We start from the raw sequence: 13,300 nt of genomic DNA, 5'->3' as shown, positions 1-13,300 counted from the left end.
CTGTAAGCATTAGAGATAGAAGAGGCCTATTAGACCGTCCATTTCCACCCCCTGCCACCAGCCAATGTGGGCTTGTTCTCTGCCACATATTCCCTAGTGACATTTCTATTCTAGCTTCAATTGTCCCAAGCAACAGGGCTCTCATTTCTTCTCTGGAGAGGCTATTCCAGTCTTTTAACTCTCACTGTTAAGCAAATGTTTCCTGATCTCCACACACATTTTCCCTTTGCTCAGTTTTGTCCCATTATTTCTCGTTACGCCCCATTGGGCTTATGTTGCTTTTTGTGTGGTCTAAGCGACACATTGATAAAGACGTCTGAAAGGAAAAGAGAGAGGAACAGCAGGGAGGAAGGATGGATGGAGAGGAAGGGAACCTAAAACAGTCATTTACATCTCCATGGCAAGAATAATGTATGAACGGGTATGGGCTTGTTCTGTGTAGGAGTGCCAGGGGGTCCTTGCTTTGTTTTCATGGGGTTATTTAGTTGTGTTCTGTCACTTTTAGCCAATATGTATTTATTTACTTGTATTGCTGCTCTGGATTTTGAAGGCTTTTCTAATCCATTTAGGCTGCCTCGTTATTATAAAGGCCGTGGAGATAGTGTCTGGTACACCCTTTGATTGTTCTGGCTCTGGATTTAAATTCCGTGTCCCTGTTTTCATGTACAGCTCCATCTGGTTATAGAAGAGAAGAGGTTTTGCTTTTGTCACCATTGTTAACATCATGACAGTCTGCCCTACATTGATCTATAAAGGTTGGTCGCTCCCTCTACCTCTCCTTTGTTCCCTCTCTCCGCCTGTCTCATTTCTTTCTTTCCTTGCCTTCCTTTCTTTATGACTGCTCTTTTTTTTCATCAGCCTCCTTCACTTCTTTCTCTTTCTTTATAACGTCTTTCATTTTTAAGCCTGCTTCACTGTATAGTCTTTCTCCACTGGTGCAACTCTCTCCCCTTCACATTCTCTCTCTCTGTATTGTATCTCCTCCTTTCCATTTCTCTGTCACCCTTTATCACGTCCTTTCCCCAACCCTGGTTATCCTTGGATGGACCTTAAGGGTGACTTTTTATTCCTCTGAGTTGAGGACAATCAGTCTGCTGTACTGGCTTTGGTACTGCAAGCAAATAAGGTGGTTGGTTAAGCTAACTGCCCCCACACAGAGCATTACCTCTCTACCACTTTCCCTCTACAGCAATTGAAAGGAACTGTAGGAGTTTGATCATGTTTCCCTGACAACAGAACCAACCCTAATTTTCAAAGTCCCTGTGCCAGGAAGAACATTCGGAGCCCCCCAAACAATGTCAGTAAGTGACAGAAGCAAGAGGTTGGTTGGAGGTTTGGCAACAGGGTACGGGGCCATGGTCAATGCCACTGTGAACCAGCCAGTAAGGTGGTGGTAGCAGGGAAGAGGGCTGGATGTTGTCCCTCAAAGAGAAGGGATGGAGGGAAGATTTCAGAAGCTGACAGTGTCTTAGTGTTGTTGAGCGAGGAGTGAAGCTGGTAGGGGGTTGGATCAAGGTGCTCGCTAATGGGAGGGTAAGAGAGGGTACAGTAAAATTGCACCTTTCAGAGTGGGCAGCAGGGTGCTGAGCAGATGAGGAGGTTGTGCTGTGGGTTGCCTAAAAGGCTGTACTGCATCCTCTGTAGGGCTGGCCTTGTTTGGAAGCCAGGAGCATGTTTTGAAGGCACAAGGAGCACAATTCTCAATCTTTGATTCCTCCTAAGTAGCATGGGGACTAGTTTGGATTGGGAACATGGGTCTCTGGGCAGGCCTATGCCACCTCTAATTGGACTTAAAGGTGCCACTATGAATACATGCCCTGCCTGCCCACCCATGCCCCAGTGCACAGATTGCAGGGACATGCCATGTAGTTTCAGTTATAGCAGCACTGGATGCTCACCAGTAAGCACACCTGAGACCAAGAACCTTTGGGCAGCTTTGGGGGCACAATAAGCACTACATTGCATTATTTTGGCACTGGGAAAGCATGGAGGAAGAGCAAGTGGGTAGCGCTTGTTTTCACAATGGTATGCCCTAGCACAGTCAGAGGCAGGGTGAACATGGTGTAGTGGGTACCATGGGATGCTACCCAGGAGGTCCAGATGTGTAATCTGGAATGCAAAGGCACCATTTCCACTGCAGAAGGATTCTGTGGGCTCACACAGCTGGCTGCTTTGTTTTTTGGGGAAAAGATATGCCTTTATTTGCAGAACGGCCAAATGGTTTATGGAGCTGTTCATATCCCAGACACCACATATTTTCTGGAATAAAACCAATGTGGGAGTGTCATGGCAGAGTAGTTAATGTGTCCTGCCATGGCTCAGGGGAGACGAACCTAAGGCTTACACCAAAAGTTACACTAGTGGGCCCAATTGTACCTGGCCATTCTGGCTGGGGAGTAAATGTGGCTGAGTGCAGGGCTACACCCTCCTGTCAGCCACAGAAACTCGTGTTCCTTCACCAAACCATCCTGTTGGGCTGTTTGGCTCAGACAGACCTTGTACTTGACCTAGTCCAATGGGACTAGAAGCAATATCCCTGACATCTGCCCGCTGGCCTGTGCAACTTCAGTTGGAAAGTTTTTTAGGCTTATTCCCAGTGGGGCAGATTTCCATATCATAATGTTATTATTACAAGAAGGACTAATCGCCTATCTCAGTATCAAGGCTAGGGACTGAATTGGTCTTGGACATTCCTCCATCAAAACTAAAGGTGTGCTCCTAGAATCATCATTGAGATACACTGAGAGGGAAGTATGTACTGGAAATGTTCATGACCGCTGGCTCCACAGCACTCCAGGGCTGCCAGTCAAGCACCTTTCTTTCAAATGAAGCAACTTCAAAGTAATAGCTGTGAAGAGATTATTTAGCAGTGACCTTTCAGGAGGGGAGAAAGCACAGAACAAATTATACTGAGCTGTTCGGTGAGCTCAGATTTTCCCATCTGCCAATGTGAAGGAGATGAGGGGGTGGGCAGTGGGGGTTTGCTTATGCTTTTTTGGCCACCAAACCAATAAAAAGATTGAAACACGCCAGATAATATTAATCACGTTAAATGTCAGCGTCTGGAGTGAGAAAAAAATAAAAGCTGACACTTTGGCAATGTGTAAGTCTGCTTGGACTTGATTAGTTTTTATTCATTGTTAAGCAAATGCACTTCCATTTATATAAGGAGATCAAAACCTCATTTACTAATGCATTAGAAAATCTGGAGTCACTGCTTTCATTGTCTCTCTCTCTCCCCTCACCCACCAACACACAAAGTTCTCACCTTAACTGTGAAGATAAGGAGGCAAGACCGAGGATTAATGCCCACCTCATGGAAAGCCCTGACAAATAGGTAGCATCCACTTAGAACCTCTGACACAAAACCTGCTCATGCCCCTGCCTAGACACTCCCAGCATCAGTACTGTGGTGCAGGATCTCTGGGGTTCACAAAGGGTGTTTAGGTTTCTAGGAACATACGTACTATGGCATGCCAGTACTGGGGAGGGCTGGTGAAAGAAGTTAGCTGGAGATGAGTCACCAAGTCAGGTGATGCTAGTGCCTAGGCTAGGGGCTCCAGCTGAGACCAGGGTTCCACTGTGTTAGGCACAGAGACCATGCACAGTAAGAGTTTCTGTCCCTTTCTAGATTTCTCCCATGTCCTCCTCTCCCTCATGGAGAGGGACACAGGGGCCAGCACAGCCTCTGTAGCCTGAGATCAGCCTCTCCCCCACCACTTGCACCTGAATGCTGCCTAAGAAAATTCCCTCTGGGTGAATGATAGGAAACCAATCCTCTCAGAGAAGCTTTTTACACTGTGGAACAGTCTTCCAGGGGAAGTGGAAGAAACACAGCCAAATACATGGGCGACTGGTACCACCATAGTCAGGGGGGACATGTGCCCCCCTGTGACCAGTCTCACTGACTGGGGAGGTCCCTCCACAGCTGATCTTGCTGCCTGGAGGCGTTCCCCCCGCAACAGGTCACAGCCACTGCCGGCAGTGGCTGTGGCTGCTTCTGGAAGTGACTGCAGCCATCTGCCGGTGCTTGAAGGGGGGGTACCAGCCCTCCCACCTGCCCTCCTGCCCCCCTGCCCATTGCCTAAGAGGCAAGTGAGGCTGATCAGGGGCTGCATTGGTGCTCTCAGGGGGTGCACATGCACCCCCATGTACCCCCTACATGTCACCACTGGCCAAATACCATGTATTTGGGTCCATGAAGGCAGTTTTCCTTAAGCGTTCCTGGGGATAACTGTTCTTCTGGCATGGTTTAGTTAGTACCTGTTGAGGTGTTGGGGATTAAAGCCCACTTTATGGAAATGGGAGGCTCCTCCCGAGCTTGTTTCTGCAGCCATATAGCTGAGGGCAGGTGAAACTTGGGGACATCTGAACCACAAGCCTCTGGGTTTGGGCCTGCATGTAAGATGCCTGCCAAAAGACTTTGGAAATATCTGAAGCCCCTGGTGGGGATGGAGGATGTTTGCCGGTTGTAGTTATGGTTCTGGACTGACTTATGGTTCTGGACTGACTCACAGATTTGGACTTAATTTGGCTAATTTGGCTTGGAACATGAAAAATTTCTTTTTTTTTTAAAAAAAAGGTCACTTAAAGCTCGAGGAGAGGCAGCTTGCAAGGATACACTGGAGGGCTCAGCTTTGCAGTGCTGGCAGCAGGAAGAATGGATGCAACGTGACAGAACAGGTCCATCTGCACTATTTTTCTCCTAGTGAAAGGCGCAATGTCCCTGCTTCCCTACAAAATGGGACCTTTGCAGCAGCTTCTTTCCACTTCAGATTTACTTATTCAAAGGTACTTTGGTAATTTACTGATGAGCCAAAACATTACAGCTTAGAACAATTTGACTGCAGTCACTCGGTGATTGGTGTGGCACACTGTGGTAGAATAGTTCCTTTATGAGGTACTAGAATGGCTTTACAGCCTTACCTTTTCCCTTTCCCCTTTGTTTATGATGTAGAAGTGGAGCTGGCACCACACTCTGGGAACAGTAAAATGCCTCCCCCCACACAAACTGCAGATTTTTAATTTGCGGCTGTAATTAAAACAAGTTAGAAAGTCCATACAAGTGTATGTGTGTGTGTAGGAGAAGGAAGGAGAAAAACATACATCACACAGGGAAGAAAGTTATGCTCATTCAGGAGACTGAGCAGCTCTAGGGACTGGAAATGGGTTAAAGAAGACTTCATGTCTATATGCCACCTGGAATTTAGGCTTAGGCTAATAGTGACAGAAAGGTTATTCTAATTTGATGATGACCCTTTGATGTCCTATGTGAAATGAATCATAGAATCAATGAGTGGGAAGGGACCTAGACAGATCATCAAGTCCACCGCCCTGCCATGGGCAGGAAGGAGCACTGGAGGTGGGAGGGGTCATAAGACCCCAGCCAGCTGCCTATCTAGTCTCCTCTTGAAGATTTCCAGGGAAGGTGAGAGCACCACCTCTCTGGGAAGCCTATTCCAGGCTCTGGCCACCCTTACTGTGAAGTAGTTCTTCCTAATAACTAACCTAAACTTCTCCTCCCTCAGCTTGTGGCCATTGTTCCTGGTGACCCCAAGGGGGGCCCTGGTGAACAGACTTTCCCCGAGTCCCTGCTGGTGGCCCCTGATAAGGATGTAGGCAGCCACAAGATCCCCTCTCAGTCTCCTCTTGCGGAGACTGAAGAGATTCAGGTCCCTCGGCCTCTCCTCATAGGGCTGGCCACGGAGGACCTCAACCATATGAGTGGCCTCCTCTGGACCCTCTCCAGGTTCTCCACGTCCCTCTTGAAGTGCGGCGCCCAGAACTGGACACAGTACTCCAGCTGCGGCCTGACCAGCGCCGCATAGAGGGGGAGCAAGACCTCTCTGGACCTGTTAGTGATACCCCTGTTGATGCAGGACAGGGTGCAGTTGGCTCTGCCTGTTGCTTCATCGCATTGGCGACTCATATTCATCCTGGAGTCAATCCTGACTCCAAGATCCCTCTCTGCCTCTGTGCTGCTGAGAGGGGCAGCCCCTAACCTATAACCGTAATGCTGGTTCCCTCTCCCCCCGGTGCAGCACACTGCACTTGTCCTTGTTGAACCGCATCCTGTTCAGATCCACCCACTTCTCTAACCTGTCCAGGTCTGCCTGGATGCGGTCCCTACCTGCTGGTGTATTCACTTTACCCCACAGCTTGGTGTCATCAGCGAACTTGAACAGGGTGCTCTCCACAGCCTCGTCCAGGTCGCTAATGAAGATGTTGAACAGCACCAGCCCAAGAACCGAGCCCTGCGGGACTCCGCTGCCCACACCCTCCCAGGTCGACATTGACCCATCTACCACCACCCTCTGGGTGCGCCCCTGGAGCCAGTTTGCCACCCACATGACTGTGCATTCGTCAGTGCTGCAGTCCCTCAGCTTGCCCACCAGAATTGGGTGGGACACTGTGTCGAAGGCCTTCTGGAAGTCCAGGAAGATGACATCGACTTTCTCCTTCCCATCTAAGCTCTTTGTTACTTCGTCATAGAAGGAGACAAGGTTGGTCAGGCAGGATCGGCCCGGCACAAACCCGTGTTGGTTACCCCTCAACATCACTTTCCCTGCAGGGCTTTCACAAGTGTGGCCCTTGATAATTTTTTCAAAGACCTTACCCAGGATAGAAGTGAGGCTGACTGGCCTGTAGTTGCTAGGCTCTTCCTCCCCTTCTTGAAAATAGGGACCACACTGGCCCTTTTCCAGTCCTCAGGGACTTGGTCTGAGCACCAGGAGTCCTCGAACAGCCGTGCCAAGGCTCCGCAATGACACCAGCCAATTCCCTCAGCACCCGCGGATGAAGGTCATCCGAGCCCGCTGACTTGGACACATCTAAGCCCTCCAGGTAATCCTTAACTAGGTCTGAACTAACAGTCGAGGGACTCGCATCCTTCCTGGGTTAGGAAACTGATTCCCTGGTGAATAGGTGCCTACAATACATATGCAAATTACCAGTGTGATGGACACTATTCTTTCCTCTCTGTTTGACTGCAGCCTTAAAAGAAAATCTGGTGATTTAAAGGGCCAAAGACACCCTCAGTTTGAAGTGCTCTATACAAAGCAGGCTGGAGGCATGTTACGGAGGGCTAATTTGTATGGGAAACTAGCCCTCATGTGCTGCTGCCTGTTAGACTTCTGGGTAGAGAATTTCAGACTCCAAGACCATCCATCCAGTAAATTTCACCAGATCTAAATCACTTAAAAAAATAAAAATAAGACTACTTAAAAGGGTTTTTTAAAGCATCCATAAATCCTGTTATGTCTTACAGCGAGGCTAATAGTATCCAGATTATATTAATAATCTCCCATCAAAATCCCCCTTCCAAACTCAGTTCTACTGCAAATGTTGATACATGACAACAAAAAATACTGGCGCCAGAATGATGTGCTGAGACAGAGTCTTCCTTTGGGTTTCTTGCTGCATTTTGTGTTATCTGTCTATTGAGCCACTGAGGGCAGGGATAAAATCCTTTTTCTTTCCTGGGCTTTGAGCAGTGCCTAGAATGCTGCCAGTCCCAAAGTGAGACTTCTGACATGGCATGACCCCAACGATGACCATTCCCCCCTGCTGGCTCCCCAGTGCATCAAAGCATTTCAGAAAGCAACGAAAAAATGAAGGTGAGGTGCCAGACCACAGTCTGGCCTGACCATGCATACTTAACAGAAGGGCATAGGAATTACGAGTACAAAATATGTAGTAGGTTACATCTTTCTCATCTACTCCTTTCCCAGTTATACAGAATATTCCTCCCATAGTTTCTTCTTTAGCACTTTGGCCAGCCCTGCTTTAAAGATACAAAAAGATGGGACCTCCACTGTGTCCCTTGGGACCCTATTCCACAGGCAAACAAATCTTCCTTCTAGGAAATGCTTCTTAAAATTTATCCTTTGCTCAATTTCATGACATTTATCCTACTTACACTCACACTCAATGATTCCTCCCCCTCATTACAGAAAACACCTTCAGAGAACTGGCCTCTGTTAGTATGTCCACAGCTCTATTAATTGTCCTTTACCTGCTAGTCATTCTCATCCACAGTTGTCTGAGTTACCCACTGCCTATTGCTGGTCTCTTACTTGTACTGGGTGTTTTGAAATAGGGGCTGTGTTTGGGGGCATTTTATCAAGCTGTATAGTGAGGGATTGTCACGTTCTTGCTTCATGATTGGCTGTTTCATTTAGAGGTGCAAATCCCAGAATTCTGAAATCTCAGACTAGTGGCAAAGCCTCTCCTCGGGCAGGGTATAGAAACTCCATCCTCTGGGACATCCAGTACTGGCCAGGCCCTACCACTAGATGGTCCACTGTAGAAGATGGTCTTGCCTTGCAGAAGCCAGGTGCAATCTAATGGGTTTGCTCCAGCTCTGACCTAGTAATACAGCTCTGGATTCCAAGATGATACCATGGAGACCACACTTGTCACCAGCCTTTGAGTAGCCTCTTGTTGCAGAGTGGTATTTTGTTGGATGCATGTGCCTTGATCCATCCCTCTCCCTGCCAAATGCTGCTTTCATTGGCATCCTCACTGACACTGTTCAGATTTCACTGGCAGAAATGACAGCATGACTTGGCCATGTATATGTGTGGCAAGGGGGTGGTGGATGCACTTGGCTCCCTTTGTGCCCCTTCAAACAGAAACATATTGAAACAGGAGAAGGAGAGTGCACTAAGAATAGTACCTTCCCGAAACCCAACTGCCCCCGCCTCCCCGGACATCTTTCAGGGGCAAGAAAACACAGGACAGAAGTTAAAGCAGCAATATACCATGCCAGCAGCCCCTGAAGTATGTATGGAGTTGCTTTTTGGACAAAAATATGATAAACAATGACAGTTAACATATGAATACAGCTACAAGGCATCATGCAGTGTCTACCTCATCACCTCATGAAGTTCAATGGAACTAAGCATCACAGACATCCTCTAATGTGTATATGCTCTTGGTCTTTGTGCTGCTCTGTCCTTCTGGGTGGGTTTCTTTTCTCTCTCTGCCTCCCTCTGTTTGTGTGAGAGAGACTTTTCCCCCTTTCTATCCTTGTAGGTGTTTTGCTGTATGCTTGTGTGTGGGGGCATGTCTGATTGTGTTACTCTGGATGTATCTGTTGGACAGTGCTAGGAGCCATGAAGACTCTACCTGCCCACTTTCCCTACTCTTTGCACACCACATACTAAAAATTGTCAGGTAGGCACTTCCTGGGGTATGCCCAGCACCACTACCTGTTGGGTGGCTACCTGTCATGTTTTAGCATGGGGCATGCTTCTGTGTTGTCCTGTGCATTCCTCTCAATCTATGCATTTCTCCGCACTGTCCATTGTTGGGTGTTTCTGTCTCCCCATAGGTATGTCCGTCTCTTGTGTGTGTGTATTCCTGCCCCTTGAGTTTGTCTGCCATTGTGGTTGCTACATAATCTTCTCTCTGTTTCTCTGTGTCCCTTTTTCTCTCCCTGCTCTGTGTGTGTGACCTTCCCTGGTATCTCACTGGACCTTTTGCCTCTGTCCCTCCATGTGTGTCTCACTCTCTTTCTATGTGTATGTGCAAACTTGCATCTGTCCCTTGTAGCATGTGTTGTGTCTCTGTCTTTCTGTCTGTCCTGCCATCTGCCTGTGTATCTGTCTCTCTTTGAGACTGTCTCTCTCTCCTTGTGTTTCTCTGTCTGCTCATCTGTCATATAGATAATCTTAGTAGCTTTATGTATTATGTTTAGATCTGTGTGTGTGAGAATATCTCTGTCACTGTGTGATCTCTTTGTGTGTGTGCCTATCATTGTGTGTGATTAAGTCTGTGTTTTTTTCTTATTGTCTTTTTCTCTCTCTCACACACACATTCATCACCAACTGTGGTATCTATGGGACAGAGATCATCCTTTCCACCCATCTCTGGGATCCATGTTTAAAGCATTCCTGGCATCCATGGCTTTCTCCTTTCCTATGTGATGCACATCCTCCTCCCTTTTATATCCTCAGAGATCCCTACATGGGGTGACAGATCTTCATGTTAATGGGACCAGGCCAGGCCTTGCTTTTCATACACCTTTTGTCTCTAGCTGCATTAACTTTTCACACATGTTCCACACTGAGGACCCCCTTTTAAAAGTCTATTTAGGAGCTGGTGAAGAGCTGGAATAGGCTGTGTAGGGTTTTCATGGATCCTCCTTTGTTGGAGGATTTTAAAGACGGGTTAGACAAACATCCATCAGGGAGGGTCTTGCTCTAGCTGAGCCTGACTCGGTGCAGAGGTTTGGTCTGGGTGATCTCTTGAAGTCTCTTCCCACCCTACATTTCTGTAATTCTATGAATCCTAGATATAAACTTCCAGAGAATTAATGGGGACAACATTGGGCCTGGGATTAGGTTAAGACACATAGGTCTCTGTAGACAGACCTGGCCCCTGGCAGACCTCAAGAGATTCACTGACTCTACGAAGCAAACCCTATGCTCCCCTGAAATACACAGAACAATCTGGAGAAAGCTCCACACAGGATTTCCCTCCTTTTAGCAGGTCCCCTCTTGAGGTTGTTTCTATAGAAGGGAGTGATCTGCTCCCCAGTGAGCTCTTTCACAGGCCAAAACTATTGTCCTAGCTCTTTGAACTTCTCTTTTGCCCCAGTGCTGTCAGTAAGACATCTCCACATCAAGGTCTTCAATGATACACTATATGCCTTAGATGAAACCAGGCCCCATTGAACTCAATAGCAGAAAGCCCACTGATTTCAGCAGAAACAGGATTTCACCTTGTGAATTTACATAGGGCCAATAGGTTTCCCTGGTACAAAGTTCTAGCCAGATGGTATTCAATAAGCAAAACATTTAAATCATTGTGCAAGGGTAGAACTAATCTCTCAGATCACCATCAGCCAGTAAAAGCATGGGGATCCAATTTACATGTATGCACACATGCATGCACACTTACACGTGTGTGCACACAGGGCACTATCAGCCCCAGCTGCCGACTTTAGCATGGGTTTTTTTACTGTCCATTTGTAAGCAGATGGGAGGCTAAAATGCGGAGCAAAGGTCCCAGCTGAGGGATGGGAAGGGAGGAGCACTGCAGGCAGGCTGAGAAGACCACAGTGTAAACAAGAACATTTGCAGCCTGGCTTCTTCCTTTATGGAGACAATATTAAACATTAAATCACCCTCAGGTCATATTCTGTCCCTGTTGAGTACATGATAACACCTCACTTTTCAGGAAGTCCCATTGAAATCAGCAGCATTTCCTGCCAAGTGAGAAACATGTTGATTGTAGGGACCTCAGAATCTGACTGATAAAGCCCCACTCTGCCACCCTGACTTCACATAAAGTCATCAGGAGGACTTTCCCCAGAGTGAGGTGTTATGTGCCATAAGCAAAAGGGGCAGAAACTGGTCCTAAATCCTTGCTGGCACAATGAGGAAGCCTGGGCATACAAGGCACAGGGATGACTAGGGATTCAAAGCAACCCTGTGGTGCAGGTAAAAGGGAGACTCACTCGCACTTAGGAACAGATTCTTTGCAAAACCTTGGGATGGGTACATAAGAGATTCCCCGAGTCTCCCTCTGAGATACTAGGCCTTCAAGGAAAGTGATGAAAGTTTCATCCCTCTGGAGTAAGTTAAAAATGGCCTGGAAAAAAGACTGGGAAATATTCTGTAAGGAATAGTCCTACATTAGTGGGGCACTGTGGGGAGAATGGGGGGGGGGAGATAGAAAGGGTTGAAGGAGACATGGGATGTCAGTCCTCTGTGCATTCACAAAATGTCCATCCATGTGTATCCACCTCAGATTGCTGCCATAGTCATAATTTACCACAGGAAATCTGGCATCAAAAGCAGGGAGAAGCCAGAGAGGAGAGGGCAAGTAAGTCCATGCACACCAACACATGCTTGGCCACACACCCACTCCCCGTTCCCAGAACCAGACACTCATGGCTTTCCAGGCAGGTTCTGATTTACAAAAGCAAGCCCCATCTCTGAGTTTAATCGGCTGCATTATTAAAGTGCAATGAAACCTCCTTCCCCCCACCCTGCTTGGCATGCTTCTGGGAAAGCCATGGAGAGGAGCAAGGGCAGGGTGTGGGTATGGGGGCTAGGGGAGCGGGGAGATCAACAGACGATCTCAGGGCTGGAAGGGGCCTTCTGAGCCACTGAGTCTGCTTCCCTCCATTCCCAAGACTTCTCTGTCCAACAAGTCGGTTTACAGCAGCCCAATGGGCCCAAAGGGAAGCAGGGGAAGGAGGAAGCGGGCAGCTGGGTTGGGTGGCGGGGCTAGGTGCCTCACCTCTATCTTGTCGATCCTGTCCTTCAGTGCCCTGACAGCCTCCTCCAGCTCCTGGACCATGGTGGAGGAGTCCCAGGGCAGGTCGCCCATGGTTTCCTTGCGGGGCCCCCCCCCAGAGAGAGGCGCTGTCCTGGAAACTAAGTTCCAGGCCGCTCTCGCACTGGCTCAGCTTGCCCGACAGCTCGCGGATGGTCTCCTGGTCCAGCAGGATCTGGTCTTTCTGCTGCAGCGCCGTCTGCCTCAGCTGCTCGGCCGTGCTCTGCAGGAAGACGAGGTCGTCGGCGCCGGGCAAGGGCGCGTCGCCCTGCGGCGGGCTCTCGGAGGGGCACTCCACCGCCAGCGGCGTGCACAGGAACCGGCCGAAGAGCTGCGGGTGCTGGTGCCGCTGGGAGTGGTGGGGCCGGGCGCCGGGCGGCAGGTCCAGCAGCGAGTCCGCGGGCGAGCCGCCGCCGGGGGCGGCTTCTCCAGCACCGTGGAGAGCGCCCGGGCCCTTGCCGGCCGCCGGGCCGGGCAGCAGGGCGGCGGCGGCGGCGGCGGCGGCGGCGGCGCTGGAGTCGTTGTCAGCACCGCGGAGAGCTCCGCCGGCGCTGGCCGTGGGGTGGATGCTCGCGATGATGCAGATGATGGCCCCGAGGAACGCGAGCATCCCTGCGGCCAGCAGCACGGCCAGGAACTTCAGGGTGGCGGCGGCGCGAGCCCGGCCGGGAGAAACTGCCCCGCCTGGGCACGGGGCTGGCTGGCGCTGGCAGCGGGAGGCGGCGGCGGCTGGTGCACGGGGAGCCCGGGAGGTGCCACCGGCTTCTGGCTGCCTCTTCCCGCTGCTTATATGCGGGGCGGGGAGCGCGTCACCAGCCCTCCCTCACCCTTTCGGCGCCGCACCCGCTGCCAGGGGACGGGGAGCAGCACGCCGCCGCCTCTGCTGCTCCCGCCCCCCTCCGATCTCTCCTGGCGCCCCCCCGCGCCACGTGGCCCCACCACCCGCGGCAAAGACGGGAGGGTGCGTGTCCTGGGTCCCGCGTGTTACACACGTCGCGCCGCGGACCGGGAA

General features: G+C 49.9%; 1 protein-coding gene across 1 annotated transcript in view; it reads right to left on the bottom strand.

Moving 5' to 3' along the window:
• NPTXR (neuronal pentraxin receptor) overlaps positions 1-13,072 on the bottom strand; it is a 28,196-nt gene extending 15,124 nt beyond the window's left edge. Inside the window, 2 exon segments of the mRNA XM_090043014.1 lie at positions 12,253-12,381; positions 12,383-13,072. Of these exon segments, the coding sequence (XP_089899140.1) occupies positions 12,253-12,381; positions 12,383-12,898 (645 nt within the window). The 5' untranslated portion in view covers positions 12,899-13,072.
• Positions 13,073-13,300: the final 228 nt, after the last annotated feature.

The sequence above is a fragment of the Crocodylus siamensis genome, chromosome 4, assembly GCF_052110815.1.
Source record: "Crocodylus siamensis isolate JL-2025a chromosome 4, ASM5211081v1, whole genome shotgun sequence".
Classification (NCBI taxonomy): domain Eukaryota; kingdom Metazoa; phylum Chordata; order Crocodylia; family Crocodylidae; genus Crocodylus; species Crocodylus siamensis.
This window is presented reverse-complemented; position numbering and strand designations above follow the sequence as displayed.